This window comes from Chrysemys picta, chromosome 5, assembly GCF_011386835.1.
Source record: "Chrysemys picta bellii isolate R12L10 chromosome 5, ASM1138683v2, whole genome shotgun sequence".
In the NCBI taxonomy this organism is placed as follows: Eukaryota; Metazoa; Chordata; order Testudines; family Emydidae; genus Chrysemys; species Chrysemys picta.
This window is the reverse complement of record NC_088795.1, coordinates 74,116,956-74,138,865: the sequence shown is the minus strand read 5'-3', so window position 1 is coordinate 74,138,865 and position 21,910 is coordinate 74,116,956. Positions and strand designations below refer to the sequence as shown.

General features: G+C 40.9%; 1 protein-coding gene and 1 long non-coding RNA gene across 18 annotated transcripts in view; one reads left to right on the top strand and one right to left on the bottom strand.

The window, feature by feature from the left end:
* The window catches only part of LOC122172349 (uncharacterized), a 36,005-nt gene extending 25,825 nt beyond the window's left edge, over positions 1-10,180 (bottom strand). The window contains exons 1-2 of the long non-coding RNA XR_006172585.2: positions 9,953-10,180; positions 3,695-7,309 (exon numbers count right to left, since the gene is read on the bottom strand). This is a non-coding gene — a long non-coding RNA (uncharacterized LOC122172349). The remainder of the gene's footprint in view (positions 1-3,694; positions 7,310-9,952) is intronic.
* A 74-nt stretch (positions 10,181-10,254) lies between these two features.
* HAND2 (heart and neural crest derivatives expressed 2) overlaps positions 10,255-21,910 on the top strand; it is a 43,317-nt gene continuing 31,661 nt past the window's right edge. For all 17 annotated transcript variants that reach the window (XM_005300054.4, XM_065596601.1, XM_065596610.1 and 14 more), the window contains exons 1-2: positions 10,255-11,437; positions 13,189-21,693. In XM_005300054.4, the coding sequence (XP_005300111.1) occupies positions 10,892-11,437; positions 13,189-13,287 (645 nt within the window). In that variant the 5' untranslated portion in view covers positions 10,255-10,891 and the 3' untranslated portion in view covers positions 13,288-21,693. The remainder of the gene's footprint in view (positions 11,438-13,188; positions 21,694-21,910) is intronic.

The following is a 21,910-nucleotide window of genomic DNA, read 5'->3' as shown; positions in this document are numbered from 1 at the left end:
ACATACTTTTAAAGATTACACCTCACTCCATAAACTAATACTGCTTTTTTGCTTTTCTAAACTGCCAGTTACAAAACTCAATGGTCAGAGATAGTACTAAAGGTGTGGGTGTGAGTGTGTGCCTGTGTGTGTTATATACATGGTGTGTTGAGAAAAGTATTGGATTCTAGGGGAAATAATAATTTCCCAGGTCTGCAGTATTAAACCAGGTGACAAACTATATGCCCCACCCTGCATTCCTTGCTCTCCTGTTCACTTAAATTGGTGGCCTGAGTGTTCAAGGAATGCAGGATTCTGCATTATGACAGTAAACAGGAACCAGAATAAGGCATGGAAAGCAGGATTAATCAAAATCTCCCTAGTGAAATTGAAGCTAACATGCTATGCTAGTAATGAATGAAACAGCTTTATGAAATATTAAGGTTGTTTTATAGTAGGACAAGATTCTGAGTATGTAAATTCTTTGAAGACACTATGTACTTAATACTTTTATTGCATTGGGTGGTTTAACAATCTCAAACATTAGTGATTCTGGTGCAAAAAAGAGAGGAGACAATTCAATATGTCCATTTTAGTTTAGATTATAGAATTATTCCAGAATTATAATTCCATATAGATGTGTAAACTTTTAAAAGATGCTTCATATGAGACAAATGACACTGTAACTAATCCCAGAATGTGTACCCACAGTAATCATATGTGCACTATATACAGATAGGAAACAACCCTGCTCCCATGGTTGTCAATGAGAGTTTTGTCACTGAATTCAATGGGAGCCAAATCAGGGCCATATAAATCAAGAAAGTGTGTGTGTGTGATATTCATACTTTCTTATATAAATAACTTCAATGTACCTGCAAAATAGCTGAATCATAAAATTGTTGAATTACTGTGTTTTTCTGCTAAAGAGAGAATCCATAAAAAAAGATTTATGGTCATAGTTCCCTTTTGTGTTGTATTATTTGCCTTTATCATAAAAGTTCTCTCAGTTCACAGCAAAGTAAATATAACAGCTTTGTTAATAGTGCACAGCCTGCCTTTTCTCTGTTAAATGCAAGGCTTAGGACATAATTTGAGTTAACTACTGTTTTTGTTGATATTAGCTAGTTGATTGTTGCCCCTGACTGCAGACATCGACCTTACTCCAGGCCTGATTTATGCAGAGGGATTGCTAGGCAGGAACTAAAGTGGGCCAGGACTAGCCTACAAGTCTATAGGAATCCATTCAAGCAGCTTTAAGTTTTATTCTCCCTGCAGCAGATTTAAAGCAGCTTTGTACAACAGTCAAACAAAAATAAGCGCTGTGGAAAATATAACAAATCATAGTAGCAGTTTAACAGAGAGACAGAGAGATTCATTCCAGTAAAGCAAAGACTAACTAACCACTTACAAATACCTGCAAGGGCACAACTTGCGAGTGTGTGAACTGAAACAAAAATGCTGTAGGAGCAGAGAGTGTGGCTTGGAAAAATCACAAGTCTAGCTAGCAAGCCAGTAACTGCGGTGAATGGCTTTAAGGCTGCATTTGGGAAGGGTTTTTTTTTTTTCTCCCCCCCCCCCCCCCTCCCCTCCAGATCACTTGTTTAGTAGCACAACAGGCTGGTTCATCCCACACTTTACAGGGTGAAAAAGAGCGGGCGGGGGGAGTTTGCCCCAGTGAGGCAAGAAGGTAGCCACAAGCCATCCAGTAATTACAAAGCAAACAAGGGTGAAATATTGGATTGGTCTCACTCCTGACAAGATCTACGCTTTTTGCCGCCAATTTGTTTGTGGAGCTATATTTAAAGGCGCTTGATTGAGGAAATGTTGAAAATAGCAGTTAGGGTTTCCCTAATGAGACCTCTAGAGGAAAGCGGTGGCATTCAGGGGGCTCCGGGAGAATGAAGGAGGCGGAGGGGCAGCAGTTAACCCTTTCCGGACCTATAGGAGCTTATCACACGCTTGCAAGACCAAAAGGAGGGGGAAAGTGGGGGGGATTCACCCTGTGACGGTTACATTTGCAAAGGAGGATTTCCTTCTATGGCAGTCACCAGAGCAATACAGATGCTGATTACTGCCGTGGAGGAAGCAAAGTCCTTTGCTGCAAGGATATGCATGTACAGTATAACACCCCCCCACCCCCTCTAGATCTTTAAAGGGACTGCATTCAAATCTGAAGCGAACGTGCGCAGGAAAGAAGCCTCTCCCTCTCAGATCTGACCGCGAATTGGGGGGATTTGACACCGTCGCTCAGCTATGCAGCTTGATTGAGATGCTGGGAGACAAAGGCCGGGTTCTGCGGAAGATAAATGGAGGGGGAACATCAGCGCCTCAGATCAAACGCGCAGCGTCTGAGAGCCCAGGGAACGCAGAGTCACCCAGAGATAGTATTTAAAACAACTATCTCGTCCACTACAGGCCACGAGGGCTGATCGAGGGGTTAGAAGAATCTGTAAATCATCCCCATGAGTCCCATCCCCTATTCAAATAGCATTAAGTGCCTAGGTAGAACTACCTGAGCTAGCAGGGCCTGACTTGGTCCTTAGCGTGTGTGCGGGGGGCTTGTGTCCTCTGGCGAGTCATACTAGGGGTTCAGTAACCATGAGGTATTCTGCACATTGGGAATCACCCCTCCCAGAGATGGCGTTTTGATGCATTCCCTTGCCCATGTAATTCGAGTGACTTGAGCTGTTTTTATTCAAACTATAATTCCTTTAATTTCTCGTTCAAAACTCAGCCTTCCACTCAAATATCACTCCAGAAGCACAACGGTAAACCAATGGCATGCTACTATAACAGTGCTTATTCACAACCTCCAATGTCTAAATTCTGCTCTGCTCCCTGAGTGCCCACTGAGTTACCAAGGGGCAAGTTAGTTATTGCATATGCATGCCTAGCAGACTACTCCATGTTGGGTGGGATTAAGTCTGTATGATACTTTCTGATGGGAGGCACTGGCCCTTGAAATGCAATATTTGACAGTATATTTGAGGAGGAGGATCACCAGCCACTTTCCATACTTCGGGAATTTAAATATACATGTGTATGTACCCAGAAAGACAGAAAATCAGATTATAGTGTACAGGATTTCTCAATACATTGCCATTTGATTTACTCTGTAGGATAATAACACTGCTAAGCATGAATATTTTAGCTGAACTTTTTACATGTGGATGAAAATGTGTTCTAGAAATGCCTAAAAAGATTGTGAATGTAATGAACACATAAGATTTATAATACCTGAGGCCTTGTGAGTTTCCTTTCAGTGTATTAGTTGCTCAATTTTTCTTCCTGTGTAAAGTCTCCTAAAGGGTGCAAAAGCTCTACTTACATGCTCAATAATCGCCTTCTGAATCCTATGGCTATTAAATACAAATAAGATGTTTGGGAAAAACTTATGTTGATAATATTGTGTCAATTGCTAATGTTTGAATAACAGTGTGGAATTCAGTCCAGTTTCAGAATTCTTGTCTACTGTAAATGCAAACACTTGAATGATGCTACTTTCACTGTTTTTTAAAATAATCTGTTAATCAACTTTAATTCAATAATATTTAAATAGTTTTCTAAATATACTTCAGACAGTTTATAAGACATATGTGTCTTTCTATAGCTATACTTATGTGTATTTCTATATTTATATAAATATGTGAAGTAACGTTGTTTATTATATACATATAATACATACAGAGTATTTGTGAGGGAAAACATTCACCTGGACGCAGATCAAAAGAATATTCTTAAAGTATCTAGTAAAATGGTTCTTTACCTCCTGCTGGTAAAAAAAGAAAAACTATGTTAAGATCTTTAGTTATATAAAATATTGATTTTTATTATCACGTTAACACAATGCTATATCCATGAAGTCGTTTCTTTTTTTTTTTCTATAGATTTTTACAAGTAAATTACATTTTGGTCTTTATTTCTCAGTTTGTTCAGTTTCGCTTTAATAAAATAAGAGTAAAAAATAAAAAGGTTTTGCTGGTCAAAGTGAGTCAAAGAAACATTTTTCGAATCACATATCGGTTGTATAATCTATAACAATAAATTACACTACTGGTGCGCATTTCCAGTAAGTCTCCTGCCTTCTGTGTTTATGTTATGACATTTCTGTTAGTAATTATTTTTATTTTAATTTTGTGTCATTTCTAACATAAGCCAGAAACTTTTTCTCTTCAAGTTTTGTACACAATGCTCTCTTTTTGATAAGATGTTCTTTCCTATCCTCTTTTAGATTTTCTTCTCAAATGTTTATAGTGCTCTATCAAAAGTTTTCCAATATTTCTCCCTTGTCCCTGTCTTACTTTATTTGTTTGTGTGAAATTTAGTTTGAAAGGAGATCAGAGAGAGCAGGAGGGGTTTGTAATAAGAGAATGACCAAGTGACCTAAAGGCTGATTATGTGTCATTAACTGGAGACTTGGTGTATCCAAATTACCAAAAAGGACGTCACTCAACTAGATCAATTACATGTAGATACATATATAGGAATTGTGGTGGTTGCAGCTAAACACACTGATGCTTCTGAACAAGTGTGTTACACAACATTTGCTGTAGGCAGCTGCTTTCAACCACAAGTCTTTGTATTTGAATAATTAGTGGGCAAGTCATAGCACAATATGTTACAGCAGGTAGATGAACCGAGTGGCACAGAAAGTACGACGTTAACACTGTGGCAGTTTGGGCAAAATTACAGTTAATTGTCGAAGCTGAAGTGGGATATTTTTAGGTCAAATAGGGTTGCTTTTTATCTCTGAACATTGCTTAAAACCAAACCTAAGTTGAGGGTCTCCATTAATATTGACAATAAAAGTGCTTAATTTTTTTTAGCATACAACCAAAGTAATGCCAGGCTAATCTTTGTTTCCCGCAAGCACGTAAACCTAATGCTATCAGGAAAATATTTATTGATCAAAACAATTCCTTTCGCCCAAGCAATCCCATCAGCACTGATTTTAAAAGCAGCTTCAAAACACAGTTCCCCCAGGAATGCAAACATTAAACGAGGGGAAACTATGTGAACACCACAAACTCAATAAGAAATATTGTCTGTTCAATAGAGTATTTTATGAAGGCTTTATTATTCTTCTGGGGATCACTGGGTTTCTTAAATTCTTTTAAGTGGCATCAATACAACTCTGTGTCCTTCGTCCCAAATAGAAGCAATCTTTGAATAATTACTCACACATGCAGGGGTAAAATTGGTGTGTTTGTGGGTTTATTGCACATCATTTAAACTTACAAAGTGAACGCTATCTTGTTGTTGGGGTTTATATACGCGTATGTATAAAATACATACTTAATGGCACAGATTATCATGCCTTAAATATTTGCACCCTTCAGTACTGATAATAGTAACGAACACCAGGATTCCTATACGTCCATCCGCAGCAATTAAAGCAGACTTGCAGGGCCAAATTCTGCCCTTTGCTAGACCCGTTGAAATCAATGATGTGGCTGCATGAGTGTAACTGAGTGCAACTAACGTGGCAAGAGTTATTTTCATTAACGCGAATTGACAGGTTTGACTTCAAATGATATTTCTCCAGCGTCCCTTCAAAACTCCATATTATTGCAGGGTTTCTATGTTGAGTTTAGTTTATGGACTTCTAACTGGAGGTTTAGTAGTATGTAGATTGCCATCCATAGGGCACTTGGTACTTAGACACTTCAAAATATATTTGAGAATTATCTCTCTTTCTAATATATTTGGTCTCAGGTCAATGACATTATGCACTCTATAAATTTGAACACATCTAAACTTTTCAAACGATTCACGGGGAGACAGTGCTTGCTGTGAGGTAGTTAGGGCACAAACAGGGATAAGGGGAACCCTGGCTCCTCCCATGAGGTGAAGGGGTCAAACCAGAGTTGGCTTGTAAAGGCCTCCGTTTTTAACCACCCACAAAAAAGCTCCATCTTTCTGCTCCTCTGCTCCCAGCCAGGTACTGTAGTTAGAAGAAGCTGGGGGTACCTGATCTAAACATTTCCAGCCACGGGCCAGATTTTAATTCCGCATTCAAAAACCCAAGATTCTGTGTTCCATAATATTTTGGAGGGATAAGGTAAAGGACAACTTAAACACTAAAATTGTGTATTTTGTTTAGATTACTTAGAACCTAATTAGGAACAACAATCTTCTAAGCAAGATCATTCTAAAATCAGAATAGAAAAAATTCATTAGCTTATTCATGAAAGATGCTAGAGATACCTCTTGGGCCCGATCCTGCAAATCCTTACTTACATGAGCTGTTGTTACTCAAGACAATTGTCCCATTGAGTAAGGGTAACTACTTCCTTGAGTAAGAATTACCCGTGCTAGGAAGGCTTTTCAGAATAAGGTTATCCAGCCAATGTACACCATGGATTATTATTTTTTAAGTTATTAAACTAATGTTGAGAATTGGACAATGCTGGATGAATTTGGTTCTTTAGGGAAGACATTTGTATGCGAAATTCTTTAATTTACCAGGTAGTATTCTATATTTCAGTTTTCAAAGCTATAGATTCCATTGATTCTTTGCTTTATATTTTAATCTACTCCCCCCCTCCAGGAGCTTTTGTGTGTTTGATGGTTTGTTAAATTCACCTCTCTATTTTAAAAATAATGTAAAATAGGGTTTAGAAAAGGACAACACTTATTAGGAGGTCAGTCTCCTAAAACATAAAACATGCGGTTCTATTCCTCTGGCCTGTTTAATTTCATTAAACCCTTATGGCCTGTTTACTTTTATTTATCTTGGATAAACAGAAGAAAATAAATATATGAAAAGATCAGTATTTTTCACAAAACCATGAGCTATCTACTCTTTTTTAAATATTTAGTTTAATTCTGACTGCTTTCAAAAATAGCACACACGACCAAGCTGAAAAATGTTTTTCCAACCGCTATCATGCACTTTGAATCTTTTCGCGGGGTGGGGGGGGGAAGACAAGTAAGATGCAAAATAAATGTTTGAGCTGCTCTCTGGCTGTTTGGGAGAAGAAAGGGGGAGCGTATAGCGTGTCTGCACATATGATGAACTACAATGACAACCACTGGGACCGAAAAACAATTGTGAAGCTTTGCTTCTTTGGGCTGTGTCTTGTAAAGCAGATAGCCATACACTTCATATTGCACTCAGGGAAGGTGAAGACGCTGCTGCTGAATTGCGCCCTCCGTAGGATTCCTCTGCTGGCACAGATCATCCGCTGAGCTTTACATGACAAAATGCCATGTACTCAGTTCCAGTATATTACTAAGAGACTTTTCTCGTCTCTTGCTCTTCTTGCTCATCCAGTTCGAAGAGACTTAACCGGTGGATGCAGAAGCCTAACTTATTGCATTATTCCTGAAATACAATAAGAGACGAAAAGCATGTGAAAAGTCAAAGCCATGCTCAGCTTTGTATGCACCAAGATATTTTACTTACAGTGAGCTCGTACATATCCGTCTGTTTATAATTTAGATAAAGATGCCCGCCTTACTTGCGACCATTTTAGCAGTTAAATCAGTGACACAACAGGAAAGACGAATTTTAAAAACAAAGTCTTACTTTTTAAAAAAACAAAGTAGTGTATCACTTATATTTATGATAGGAAACGTACTGAGCTAAGAAATCTTTTTTTTTAATCAATTTTAGCTGCAGAGATTTCATATGCGCTGGTCAGAAAGAAAAAGAATATTGCAAATCAAACTATTATAGGTGGGTTTATATAAGGACTTACATTCGAGAACACACATGATGCATTTGCTCTCAAACAGACTTTATAACTTGTATATAAAGAAGTAGTGGAAATTTGTATTTAAAATCCAGTTCCGCGCTTAACTTTAGCAGTCTTTTATATAGCAATAATGAAGGAACAATGATGTTAGCTTTGTGGACTGATTTTCAGATCAGTATCTCGAATATATTTTATTACTTTTTCTCTGCCTCATGTTTTCCGTTTCTTTCATCACTTGAGATGTTATCGGGACAGTAGTAGCGGTTCACCAGAAACTTTCACAATTACAACGCATCCAGAATTATATTGAAAAGCTCCTAGGGCATTGCAATTAAGCACAATTTAACGGGGCGGGGAGAGAGAGAGAGAGATTTAGAAACAAATATACCCATTTGTTCTCTGCAGGGATCTATCCCCCTTATAAACCAAAAATACTTAACCCAAAAGTAGCAAAACGTTAAAGAAAATCACTAGACTGGATCACTGCAACATTCAAACAGTATTTTTAATCTATCTGCTTCGACATTGGCATGTTATACACACAGTCATTTTTCACGTGTAAAATGCCAGTATTGTACATACATTATTTCCTTCAAATACTGAAAATTTGAGCCCACCATTTTCAGTATCCTGCCTTTAAATATAAAAACGTTTGAAACACTTGAATAAAACTGCATATACAGTTTTACACCCAGATACATACCCATGCATATACTTATATTTATATCAACTATGCATTTAATTTGTATCGTGATCTGTACATATTTGGTTAAACTCTATATTCCTCGATTGGACAACATATGTATGTATTGGGATACATTGTTCCGTGAGTTTTCACACCACAACAATCCTCTCTTTGTCTCAATTGGCCTTTTCTCCTGCCTGTGTCAATGCAAATTTTAACTCGAAGGAGTTCTTGATTCATTATTGTAGAGCAGAAACAAGCTAAACAAACTGAGCATGGTGCCAACAAACGTAAATATTGCACTCTTCTTTATATTCCTTATCGTTTCTTTGCGTGCAAATAGATTGCATTATTGCCATAGTGAAAACTAGAAAGCAGCACTTGAATACGCTGTTGTAATGTAACAGCTCTTATTTAACTCCGCTTTTACTCCTCGGAATAATAATACACAGGAAGAAGCATTTGTTTGTTGTTTTTCCCAAAGTGCATACTCTCTATTGCTTAACCAAATATATCTTAATCCTCAGGGTATCATACTGAGCATTTGCAGCAATTGGATTTGAGTTTCTTCTCGGCTCCTTGCAAACTCCTGCATCTCTATCTCTCTTTCTTAATTTACGACCCACCAGCTCCCGTTGACACAGTTTTCCACACTGACTATTTTGTAGTATTGCATTCTAATATACACTCTATCCAGTAGCCAAGATACCTAGGGTGAGTATTTGATATTTCACAGCTATTTAGTAATATTCTGCTCCATTTGAAGATAACAGCAATTTATTGGCGCAAGTCTCGCCCCCAAGTTACCAGTTTCCCTGTGAATTACAACCTGAGATTCATTTTCCTGTTATAATGTGTTCAAGATTACAAAACCAAAATAGCTAAATATCTACTAGATTTCCTCCGGGCCTGACTGTTAAACAAAACTTTAACTATTCCCTTTCGATAACTAAACCTGCTTTCCACAGATGCCTGTTGTTGTTTTTTATTGGTGAGGGAGGAGTGCAGAGAGATATTTATATATTTGTTAATAAAAGCTAGAAAATAAGCTCAGAACATGCTGTAAAAAATATTCGGTTACTTACCAATCAGGCTAGTTAAACAAGCATGCAACTGATTTCAGGCATATAACTGGTTCGGATGAATAGATGTCGTGGTATGTACATTAACTTAGCAAACTGGAAGAGAATCGTTTGATTTGTTTTTATTGTTCTTATTTAAAAGCAACTCATTCTTTGAAAACCATCTCCCTGACCATATTGTTTGCTTATTTTAGAAGTCAGTTGCTATAAAGTCAGATCCAATAGTTTTGTACTTGAAACTCATGTCTACTGAGTATCCATAATAACTGCATTTCTCTCTGCATGAAAACGTATTGCTAGTGAGCTCTTTGTGTGCATTAACTAGCAATAAGCTAGAGTGTTTCTGGTGTGTGTATATCACCATTGGTTAATCGGCAAGTGCCTCCTGAAGCTGTTTTTTATGTTTTCCTCTGCTAGTTCCACACAAAGCACTTTGTAAAGCAATAACTGAACTGACCGAGCCGCTATTTTTTTCCATCAAAATTCTCGGCGACATACTGTACCTGGGTTGAAATGATCCAATATTTTGTTTTAATGAGTTTATTTAAAAAGAAGATTTTGCCGAACAGCATCTGCTAAACACTTGCATTAACCTCTGCCTCCATGATAAAAGTTTTTTCCTCCCTTGTTTTAATTATATTAGGGATATGACGGGGCAGCCAATCCTAAAAGAGGAGCTCGGCAATTAGCAACGCGAACATCAAAAAGTTTTATTGCGGAGCGCCGAGGGCCCCGCCCCTGCCGCGCAGGATTGGCGGAGGAAGCCTCTGACGACATATATTAACACGAGCTGCCCGAAAGATGTAGCTGTACATGGAGATCGTGCTGGGAAATTGTGCCAGTGCCCCGCGCAGCACCAAGCCTGGGGGAATCGCCGCCGCCACCTTCCTCCTCTGCAAAGCCACCAGCCGGGACAGGAGACGAGCTGCTTGCGGGCCAGCGGGCTGCCCGGTGCCCGAGCCCCCGAGCGGGGAGGAGAGGGGAAGGCCAGGGGAATGGATGCGCTCGGCTCCCAGTGAGCAGCCTCCGGCCAAGGGGGAGAGGAACGTTACCAGAGCCTTTCATGCCCAAAGCCAAAGCCGGAGCACGACAGCGCGGGGGCGCTGCTGGAGGCCAGGCGGGTGCCTGTCACACACCCCCGCAGCGGTGAAGGCAGAGCCGGGGGCAGCGGCGCTGAGGAGGCAGCGCGCGGTTCGAGCCATTTTGTCGGCGCGCCGAAGCGCCAGGCCCCGCGCGGAGGAGACGCGCCGCATGAGCGGCCGGGGATCGGGGAGCGCGCTGGCTCTGAGCGGGACTCTGCAGCGCCCTATGGGGAGCCGGCGGCCGGAGAGGCGCTGAGAAGAGGCGGGGGAGCGACCGCGGCGAAGGGCGGGTTGAGGCAGCGGGCCGGGAGGGGGGAGGCTTGGTCCCGGGGCAGGGGTGGGGTGCGCGAGGGCTCGGGGATGAGTTTGGTGGGGGGCTTCCCCCACCACCCCGTGGTGCACCATGAAGGCTACCCCTTCGCCGCAGCCGCCGCCGCCGCCGCCAGCCGCTGCGGCCACGAGGAGAACCCCTACTTCCACGGCTGGCTCATCAGCAGCCACCCGGAGATGTCGCCCCCCGACTACAGCATGGCCCTGTCCTACAGCCCCGAGTACGCCAGCGGCGCGCCGGGCATCGACCACTCCCACTACGGCGGGGGGCCGCCGGGCAGCGGGCCGCCCGGGCTCGGGGGGCCGCGGCCCGTGAAGCGCCGGGGCACGGCTAACCGCAAGGAGAGGCGCAGGACTCAGAGCATCAACAGCGCCTTCGCCGAGCTGCGGGAGTGCATCCCCAACGTGCCTGCCGACACCAAGCTGTCCAAGATCAAAACCCTCCGCCTGGCCACCAGCTACATCGCCTACCTCATGGACCTGCTAGCCAAGGACGATCAGAACGGGGAGGCGGAGGCCTTCAAGGCAGAGATCAAGAAGACAGACGTGAAGGAGGAGAAGAGGAAGAAAGAGCTGGTCAGTACATCCACAGGGGGAGGCTGTTGTTGTTTGCGAGGGAGTACTCTGGGCTCGTCCTTTCTTCCGGATGTGTTGGGCACATCTGGCTTGGGGAGAGGCTGCTTGGTCAGCCAGGCTCCATTCCAGATCCCACAGAATGTATCCCAAATGAAATACATCATGCTATTACACTGCACACACATACACACCCAATATACAGCGCTGAGTGTAGGAAAGTTGATGTAGGTAACATACACTGTGTGCCTTAGTTAATGGATATGAATGAATGTTTATGGGGTTTCCGTGTATGATATATGGTGTGTACAAGTACGCGTACCTATAATCTGTATTAATGGATGTACCCATAAGCATATATGTTATCACTGATAAAGGGAAGTGAAGACTTAATTCACTTCGGTGCAGGAGCCCCAAGTGACCAGGGGTGATTTTAAAATTTAAATGTATTTGGGATGGGAAACTGGCATCTGCTGTGTGATAGAATTGATATAGCTTGCAGCAAAATCGGATGTAGGGTCAGATTATAATAGTTAAACCATTCCTTGCAGCTGCACACGATTGTCTTAATCATAAATTATAGTGTTGAATAGTTTATTTTACATTAGCATCCCTTCAATACCTCCTCTACTCCATTCCCCACACGGTGTTATTTGAATTACAATTTCTAATAATAATTCTGTCCTGTCCACAAGCAACCTTTCATAACCCAGAAGCACCCTGCAATCTGTTCAAATAAAAGAAACTCTGCTCATAGGGAAGGCATGTACCACTTGAATTTAACTCCAGCACAGTTTTAAATAATGCTTGACAAATAATGCACAGCCCCACCGTTTCACTGTAGATTATTCTTGATTGTGATTTATGCTTTTTTGTTTTGTTTTGTTTATTGTTTATAGTTTTTTTTTCTTTTCTTTTGTTTTCTTTTAATTTAAGGCGAAGTAATTTTTTATGTGGATGTTAACTCTTGGTGTAGGCCTAATGGTTTACTCAGGCAAAATTCCCACTGATTTCAATAGGGATTTGACCTCAATGAACACAACAGGATCGGGCCTTATATGAATGGATGTGCACTTCTCATAATATATTCACAATGCTGTTATTTAGTGGTATGCTGACATTAGCTAGAAAGTTCATCATTGACCTACTTGTAATTCGGGTCTTCTTATAAGTTAATGTTCCACTGAAACCTCAAGTGTGTGTGTGTATACCGTATGATATATAAATGTAATTTATATTTGAAATAAAATATGCACTCATGAGATCTGATCGGGGAGGGCCGCTTAACCCTGAAGAAGCCCACAATGAAAAGCAGGCTGTGATTATTCTGACTGTTGCTGTAGGTGGCTTTTTAACCCGAAGAAGCTTTGTTTACGTTTGGAAATGAGCCGCGCTTGCCACAATCGCGATCGGTGCAAACTAACAGCACAGTCGCTATTTTGCAAAGAACGAAACATATAAACCGGTGTGTGGGTTTTTTTAAAAGTACCCGCAGCTTTCTACGAAAAGCCCGTAAACGGGCGTTTGTTTGTCAAGTTTTCTAGCCGAAAGTCATGTAGCTTGGAGGCCTCTGCAGGAGGCTGCATAGATCTTTGTAGATTTCTATCGCCAGCTTTAGATTTCTCTCTTCTGAGGGGGAAGAAGACAAAGAGTGGGTGGCGGAGGTTACGTAAAAGGTAAAGGAATATAATTTCTAAACTTCTGCTTTGTTTCTCTCTCTTTTTTTTTTTTTTTTTTGCACGCTGTCTTCCCAGAATGAAATATTGAAAAGCACAGTTAGCAGCAACGATAAGAAAACCAAAGGGAGGACTGGCTGGCCGCAACATGTCTGGGCTTTGGAGCTCAAGCAGTGAGTGCTGCAAGACTGAAGAACTCAAGGAAATCTCCTAGACTCATTAGAGAGATTTGATCTGAGGGGACTTTTTGTATTTGGAATCATCCAGTTTATTTATGTGCAATTTCTCCCCCACCCCCCAAAATGTGGATATTCGAAGAAAAGCATTCCATATTTTAATATGAAGAGGAAACTCCAACTTGGTAAGGGGTAATGTCGTCTCAATAGTTTCGTGAATGTTATTTCTCTGTTTGTATAGAACGCACGGGGAAAAATAGAAAAGAAAGGGGGGAAGACTCCCTGGCATTAGTGTGTATGTGAAGTGTATCTTTAATACATGGCCTTTTGGATATAAATATTCATGGGATTATAAAATTATATTTCAACAGAAACAGTTGCACCAATGTTTCAGTTGGCTTGGTATTTACTATGGTAATTTTGTTGTGGTCGTTCAGTATTTGAAAATGTTTTCAGCAGCTATTTGTTATGTGCACTTCCGTCCTTAAGGGGGGAAAAAGTGGAGTTTAATTAATATTGAAGGTGTAAACGTTGTAAGTATTCAATAAACCACTGTGTGTGTTTTTTACAAAAAAAATCTTTTTATGTTTTATACCTCAAATGTTTTTAAATAACAACGTTGTTATAGTTTTCATAATATTTAAGATATTCGGAAGTAAACTAAATTATAAAGATTGCCTCTAAGTTTATTTTAAGCAAGTCATCGAGTGAAAGGGGGGGGAGGATCTCACCAGCTGTGCGCGTGTTAAAGGGAAAAAATACAGTTACGCTAAATATAAATTCCTTGTGGTACTGTTTTCCAGGCATGAGATTTAATGCTAACGGGAAATGGACATAGGTACAAACCTTGATCAAATCAGATTTACTGATATGCATGTTTTCCTAAGAAAGACAACATTCCTACATTAATAAGAACTCTTGAAACACGAGTCACTTGAAATATAAGGAGTTTCGATATTAAAATTTTAGGAGTTTCGATATTAAAATTGTAATTTAAAAGTGTGCGTGAGGGAGAGAGAAGTGTTGTGAATTGATTAAATCTTTCTTGGCGCTTATTTCCTGCAACCAGAGCTAGTTATCTTTTTCCCGAGGTGACTGCACGGGAAGCCCGGAACGAGAAAGATGTTGTATAGGGTTATATAGAGAAGACTCTAACTTTGATTCCAGCCACCTCAATGGGCTAGGACTGAGAGTCCGCAAAGGAAGCTTAGAGCTTTGCTATAAGTGATTATGTAACAGGTAATTTTACCTCAAGTAAGAAATAGTGAACAAGGCAAGGGATTTGGGAGGGAAAAACAAGATTTACAATGAGATGCAGTGAACTTAATATTAACTTTGTGGTTCCCAACATTCTCTTGGGCCGCACGTTTCCAATCTGCCACAGTGAGCACATCTTTTTTTATCCTCTCCTGTCTCCAGGCTAGCAACTGCCTGCGATTTGCCCCTTTACTTTTAATACGTAAAATTGCTTCCCTCAATCCCATCTTCCATCCTTTGTATCTGAACAGTTAAAAACTATCATCTTTGTCCATCACCATTCCTCGAAATTGACTATTCACCTTGCCAGTCCAACCAAAGCAAATGTTGAGTGTATTGCAGCGTTCTGAGGACTGGACACTTCCTATTGTATTTACACCTAGAAATCCAGCTTTGTAAACTGCTAAACTTTTAAACAAGCGGTTTACCTAATGAAGCTTTCAGGGATTATGGAAAATGGTTTCTATCTGTACTATAAACCTCAGTTTAATATTTTGTGGCCTCCAGATTCTTGCACGAATGTAATCTAAATCAATCTGGCTCTCTTACAAGGTTCAGGGGGTATATACCTACTCTCCTTCCTTTATGGTAGTGCCTAATTAAGTGGCTTGTGGCCAGCTCTGACAATAAGAGTAGGTAGATTTGCAATTGCCCATAAAAAGATAAGAGAGCCCTTACACCGTTTGCCAGTCTCTCTGACAATAGGAAGGTTGAAGGGTTAGAACAACTAAGCAAAAGTGATGTGCCCTTTCTCCCTTCGGGTCAGGCAGCCTGGGTTTGTGTTTGGGCGTAGGGTTATGTTTACAGACACTTGCCTTTGTTTATAACACTTCGAGAGAAGAGTCTCCCTTTTGTTTTCTTTTCCTTCCCTGCTAGCTTCCCAGTTGATAGTGGAAGATCTCCCCCTGCTCCATTTGTGTTTGACGTTGCTAATGTCGCCAAGGTAGGTTAAAGGCTCCAATGGTGCAGCTATTACAATGGGAGACATATCGAGATGCTACTAATTACAACTCCAGATTAGAGAAGTATTAACCGGTAACTGTTTGTCTGCAAATACACGGTTGTTTTATCGATCAACTGAATCATCATACCATTGGCTGTGTGTTTAATACACGCGTTTAATTTGTGATCTTTAAGCACAAGCCAATCATTTAGAAACACGGAGCAACGGAAGTCTTGCTGCATTAGGCACTAGTGAAAATACTCTTTACAACTGTATTTTCGTTGTGGTCTGTCCTTTTCCTCAATCAGGAACACAGCTTCCTTTTACTTCCAGCGCCATGCAGGGCTGTAATCTGTATCTGGCTACATGATAGCCCGACGATCCAGCGCGTCTCTGGCAGATTCAGGATGCCATTGTGAAGATAGTAGCCTTTTTGGCGTTTCCTATACACGAAAAATGAACTCTCCCTTTGCATTTCATTTCTCAAACTGGCTGTACCCTTGGACCCGCTAAAAGGGATCTATTTTAATTGCTTGGTAATGAGGATGTTGCCATTTTCTCAGGAGCAATCATTCCTGGAGCTAAATCACAAGAGCCCTAGACAGGCCGGAGCCGACAAAAATGTAGGTTTTGACGTTAAAAGCTAAATGGGGAAGCAGGGCGGTGGAAGGTAAATTGATGGTAGATTGGGATGTCAGTGTGCCTTGGCCCCACATCTCCTAAAGGAGCTGTGTGGCTGATAACATTCTGAATGGTGAACCAGAAGCTTTTCCACAGCCGTACGGCCAGCTCTCTGGGAAAGAGTTTTAAAAGAAACTGTATCTAGGTTCTTAAGGTCATTACTAAACATATTTACCTCCTCATATATTCCATGTCTGCCCTCCTTGATAACTACTCAGTGACACAGACTGTTCGCTGATACAAAGGCACTTATGAACAGATGGTACTGGGAAAAAATATCAGTGTACTCTTGCTAGTTAATAATTGCTAGGCCTTTCCATATTATTCTACCGGTAATCTGAGAGGAAAAGTTAAGAATGAGGAACAGAGGTGTAAAGCCAAACTGTATAATTATACAAACTAAAAGTTTTATGAACATTTTCAGTATTTATACAATATTTTAAGTACCTCACCGGTCATTTTATATAATACTGCTACGTTGCTTGTTTTGGGAAAAGATTTCACAATGTTATCTGTGTCCTCTGCCTCAAAAACAACCTTCGTTTTTTCTTTTGAGCAACAAAAACACCTTACTTTAAAATTACGTCCTATAAACCCTTAATCACCCAGTAGTCCTAATGAATTCAGTAGGACTACTGGAGAGAGAAGAATTACTCACGTGAGTAAGAGTTTGTAGAATCTGGAGGCGAGCAAAGGGAGACGACTTTAATGTAAAATAACATGGAAATATACCACTAATGATTCTTAAAAATAAATGTAAAAGGTCCTGTTTAAGCTAGAAACTTTAATGAGTAGTTTTGAGATATTTATGGGGAAGATTCTGCTCTCAATTACCTTGGTGTTAATCCATAGTATAAATTAGGTGGAATTACTCCAGATTTAGGAATCCGGATCCTGGTTTCGCTGAAGTCAATAGCAAAACTTTCATTGACTTCAGTAGGGTCGATCGGGTCCTTATCTGGGTGTAAGTGGGAGCAGAATTTGTCCTTACACTTTTCTTGTGACTCAGATAATAACAAATGGATGAGGGCATGACACATTTTATATTTTTATTAAAAAATATTATTTATTTTCCTAAAAGCTTACATATTACAGTGAAATTGTATTACAGTGAAATTGAAACAAGAGAATTTATGGCTGGTTCAAATGTAGGAATGGAAACTGTTTTCTGTTTTAACAGTATACGTATTAGTAGCATTAGTTTGGATTTATTGATAGATCCTCACTCTCACTCTCTCTGCAGGATAGCTTAGGTCTAGTATGTGATATAATTGTTCTTGAACGTTACCTTTAGGTAACATTTTTCATGTTTTTCAAAGCATTTGCACTATGTGGGGTGCAAAGCCTACGTTTTCTACTATTCAAATCACTTTGGAAAGTATGTAAACATGACATCACTGAGGTTATTCTGATGCAATATTATTGAGTCTGGATATTAAAAAGGAAGCTCGTTGATTTTTAAATAGCAGAAATTGTAGTGGGAGTCTTCAGGTTTTATGCACCCCGGGATGATGAAGATAGTTGATACCGTTCTTTCGGTGCCATGGCTGTCATTTTTGGTTGTTTTATGAGCACTCCACGCTGTTGGATTTCCATATAATCTATGTTTTCCTGGGGGGAGAAGGAGGAGGAGAGAATATGAATAACCGATTTTTCACCTATCAGTTTACAGTGCCCCATCTCCGAGTAGATAATTATGGTTAATTTATCATTTTCAAAGATGGCGTCAAAGATAGGTGTAATGGGGCCTTTCCATAAAGGTTGTGGATACCCGTGGCACGACAGCTGAAATTTCCAGATGTAAATGGGAAAAGCACCAAGATTGCTGTTTCAGAGAACGAACATGGAGCAAGAGCCCCACGATGACGCTGCACCATTTTAATGATATAAAATGTTATCTTTTGCGCCTGAAAACATATTTTAAATCCTTCTACCCTCAACCCTACCCAAAAAAAGCCCTTCATTAAGTGATAGAAAGGAAACGAATCCCACATTTCTGCGACTGTAATCCACTCTGTAATAACTAGCGCTTATCATTTTTTGCAGGCTATGAAATATGTTCCCCTTCAAAACCAGCTCCAATCTTTTCCATTTCTAATTGGCCGATTACTGCTCAGCTGTTTCAGCTTGCACAGTATAATAGAGATTAAAGCGTAGTTGTTATCTGAATTATATATTCACATAAATTCTACAAAGCATTTAGATTCGAAAGGCCTGTTGCTTTCTGGGAAGTCTTTGTGGCCCTTCCCCCTACTTCCCCCAAACGCAGTATGATGTTTCCCCCCATTTTCCTCCAGAAATTTTGTTGCTTTGATGATCAGATTGTAGAGCACTGATTACAAATTTATTCTTAGGCACTATATACGTCTTTATATCTGCTATTAGAGACATCTGGGAGTGATTACAGCCCGCCCTCCCCCATTTCTGCTCCCTCTATCTTGCAGCAAGAGCCTAGAGACATGTTGACGTCAGATCAGACGGCTAGGAGCCATCCTGCTCTCGAGTTGGGTGCAATCATTGCCATGCTTTCCAAACTCTATCTAAAGTCCAGTCCGCCCGCTGGAATGCGGATGCAATGGGACGGGATTTAAAAAAAACAAAAATCTTTACTTTTAGCTCGGAGGATTTTGCTTCTTGAGATTTCCAGGCAAGCTTGTTTGTTTACTTCTTGCCAACATCAGAAACAGGGAAATACACTAGTGCATTCCACGTTGCAAATGCCCTGCACGAGTGTTAGCGGTGGAGTCTTTCTCCGTTTGCATTCGATCAGAGCGCTGTCTTCCAAAGTAAATACTAGCTAGGCAGCTTTCCACCTTATGTATTGGCAGGAACAAATTAGTGAAGCAAAGTGAAACTTTTACGTTCCAGGAATCTGTGTCTCAGGCTCCCCCACGCACAAAACCGCTATCCAACATGTAGTCCGTTTTACAACCAGCCGGGCAAGCTGGAGCCTTTAGTAAAACAAAATGAGTTTCCTACCTCAATGAACGCTAGCGCTGCTGGCAAAGAGATGACTTTGCACCTGCTATTAAATTCTAGTGAATCATATTTACTTCAGGGCAGTGAGGGTCTAATAATAATTAACAGCTTGCATGTTTGTGCATGGTTCAGCAGGATGCAATGGGACGGGATTTTAAAAAAATGAGCACACGTTATGGGGATATTTTTATATTATTCTGTTGCATCATCATCATTATCATTTTACACGTTAGGTGACATTTTCCGGGAGAATAAAGCAAAAAAAAATCAATAAAATACAACTTTGGCATTTGGGGTCCACTTCCAATCCTTTAAAAGGGATTGTAAGAATACAGCCACTTGTGAAACTGTACATTTCAAGCGGCACTATTGTCATATAGAGAGGGGGGGGGTTAAAAAAATGTTGATCTTGTCTCTAAAGGCGAGAGATAATGGTGGCGTATTTGTCTGAAGGACTAACGTCTCAGGGTAAAATAGTATCACCAAGCGAAAGAGCCCTATGTGCCCCTAAAAGGTTATGGGATCCCATTTCTAGCTTTGTTCCAGCAAAAAACACCACAAACCTCTACCATCTATAATCTCAAAAGGAAAATGAACGTTTCCTTGTTAAATCAGTGAAAATGGTATGCTGCGCGTTTGGCTCCCTACCACCTCCATAAAGAAAACATGTAGCACTGGGGCTTGTACAAAAAAAAGTAAAAAAGAAATCTGACCAAAACTCTGAGTAAATCCCATGTCAGAGCTGTGCGAGAGAGCTCTGTAATTGTCACTGATGGTGTGCAAGGCAAAAGTTGTCTGATGCCTTCCTGGGCCCTTCTCTTTGAGAAGCTGCATTATTTGGGTCAGAAACATCATCAGATACATCACCAGAATGTGTGCATTCAGACCATGGGCCGAATCCTGCTAGCCCTACAGCTGCATATGGTCTCTCGCTGACGTTAATGAGGGCTCCATGAATGGAATAAGGACGACAGGCATGGAGGAAGCGAAAAGGATTTGGCCCTATATGCTTGTCATGAAGAAAGAAAGAAAGAAAGAAAGAAAGAAAGAAAGAAAGAAAGAAAGAAAGAAAAATTCCAGAAGCGCTTACAGTCAATAGAGAACTGGCGTTTAGGTTTGTTACCCTTAAATAATACAATCAGGAGTACGTTTCTGAGACCAGCAATAGTATATTAGTGAAACAATGGAGCTCAGTAAGTCTGTATTTCGAACCTGTTTATTTGTTAATCACGAATGGCGTGTAAAGGAGAATTCTCTCTGGGTGTGTTGCAGCCCAAAGTATTTGAAAAATGGACAGCGATATTTTAATGTATAGCAGAAGACTCTCTTTCCGTCCACGTATATTGAATAAACATGTGGAGATTACAGAGCCGTTGAGTCTCCTATAGGGGCTCTATTTATATGCCATATGTTGCTATTGGCTAACAGAGCTGCGTATGATGAATACAAAACAGTATATACACGCAAACTAATAGAGGTTTAAAAATGGGTCTAAAAGACAAAGAAACAACTATAATAAAATACAGGAGGAGAAAGAGCTTTAAAAATAAAACATCATTCAAAAACAAGCCAGCATCAAGTTTGTTTAGTCTGTTGAAACAAACATATTCCAAATGGCCTGATCTTCTTACGGGGAACTCAATACCTGAGCAAAGATTGAATAGTGGGGCCAGAGAAAGAGAGCAACCCGAGTGGCCGTTTAGCCGAATTAAACCCGTAGTGGGTTCAGTCAGTGCAGAGTATGAGAAGGAGCTTTTCAAAAACAGAAATCGAGAATTGGAAGGTAGGGGCGGGGGTAGCTGTGCTTGTGTTGTTGTGCCGGGTGAATGTTAGGCTAGCAAAAGGCCTGGCCTGGACTGTCCTTCATACGTTTCTAAAATCTGGTTTTCATAGAGGCGCTCAGTAATTGCTTAAAGCCGTAACTGTCTCTGAAATTATTCATTAAAGTCATTCTGAGGAATCTCACAAAGCCAATTCTTACATTTATGGCCTTTGCATCATCAAGATATGACATCACCCTTCATCCCTTATTATTACTGTTATTATTTCTTTATTTTATTAAATTGCCACGGAAGGGTGTTTTTTTATAATTAGTCCAGGTATATTTCCCCCTTTTGGCGAAGGAGCGTGATGCAGGTCCACCAGACACCCTTTGATTGAGGAGGGTATTTTTGGGAGTTGCGGTGTTGTGCAGAAGATCATGTCTGTGCCCTGTGGTGCTGTCAGCTGTGACAGATCCCAGATGCAGCCGCTACTGTATGGCAGATTGAGTTTCTCAGCAGAAAACTCTCTCCCTCCCTCCTAAACGTCTTCAAAAACCTTCTCCAGATACTGCAGGTCACTTCGGCTGAATCGGGAAAAGTTGAACAAAAGTTTTCCTTTCGCTTCCTCTCTCTGGCTCTCTCTGCTAGGGAGCCTCCCTCTGGTCCCAGCCCTGGGTGCCAACTGTGGGCCTGCCAGGCTGTCCCCGGCCGCTTGTGACCACAACAAGCCCCGCTGCTCTGCTGATGGGAACAGAGGTTGGCAAGAAGGACAGAGAACCCGCAGGTAAGTGCAGAAGCTCTCCGGGCAGGGGCTGAGCTCCCTCTATCGCGGGAGATGATTGTATTCCTTCAACCGCCCTTCTTGCGCCTGTGATTCCCCGGGGATGCGCCAAACCTCACGGAGAAGGAGCCCCCTTCATTGCCAGTCATCCAGGCCTAAACCCGCCTCGAGTTTCTGCAGCGATTAGAGAGGCCGAGGAAGTCTGGCCTTGGGAATCTGC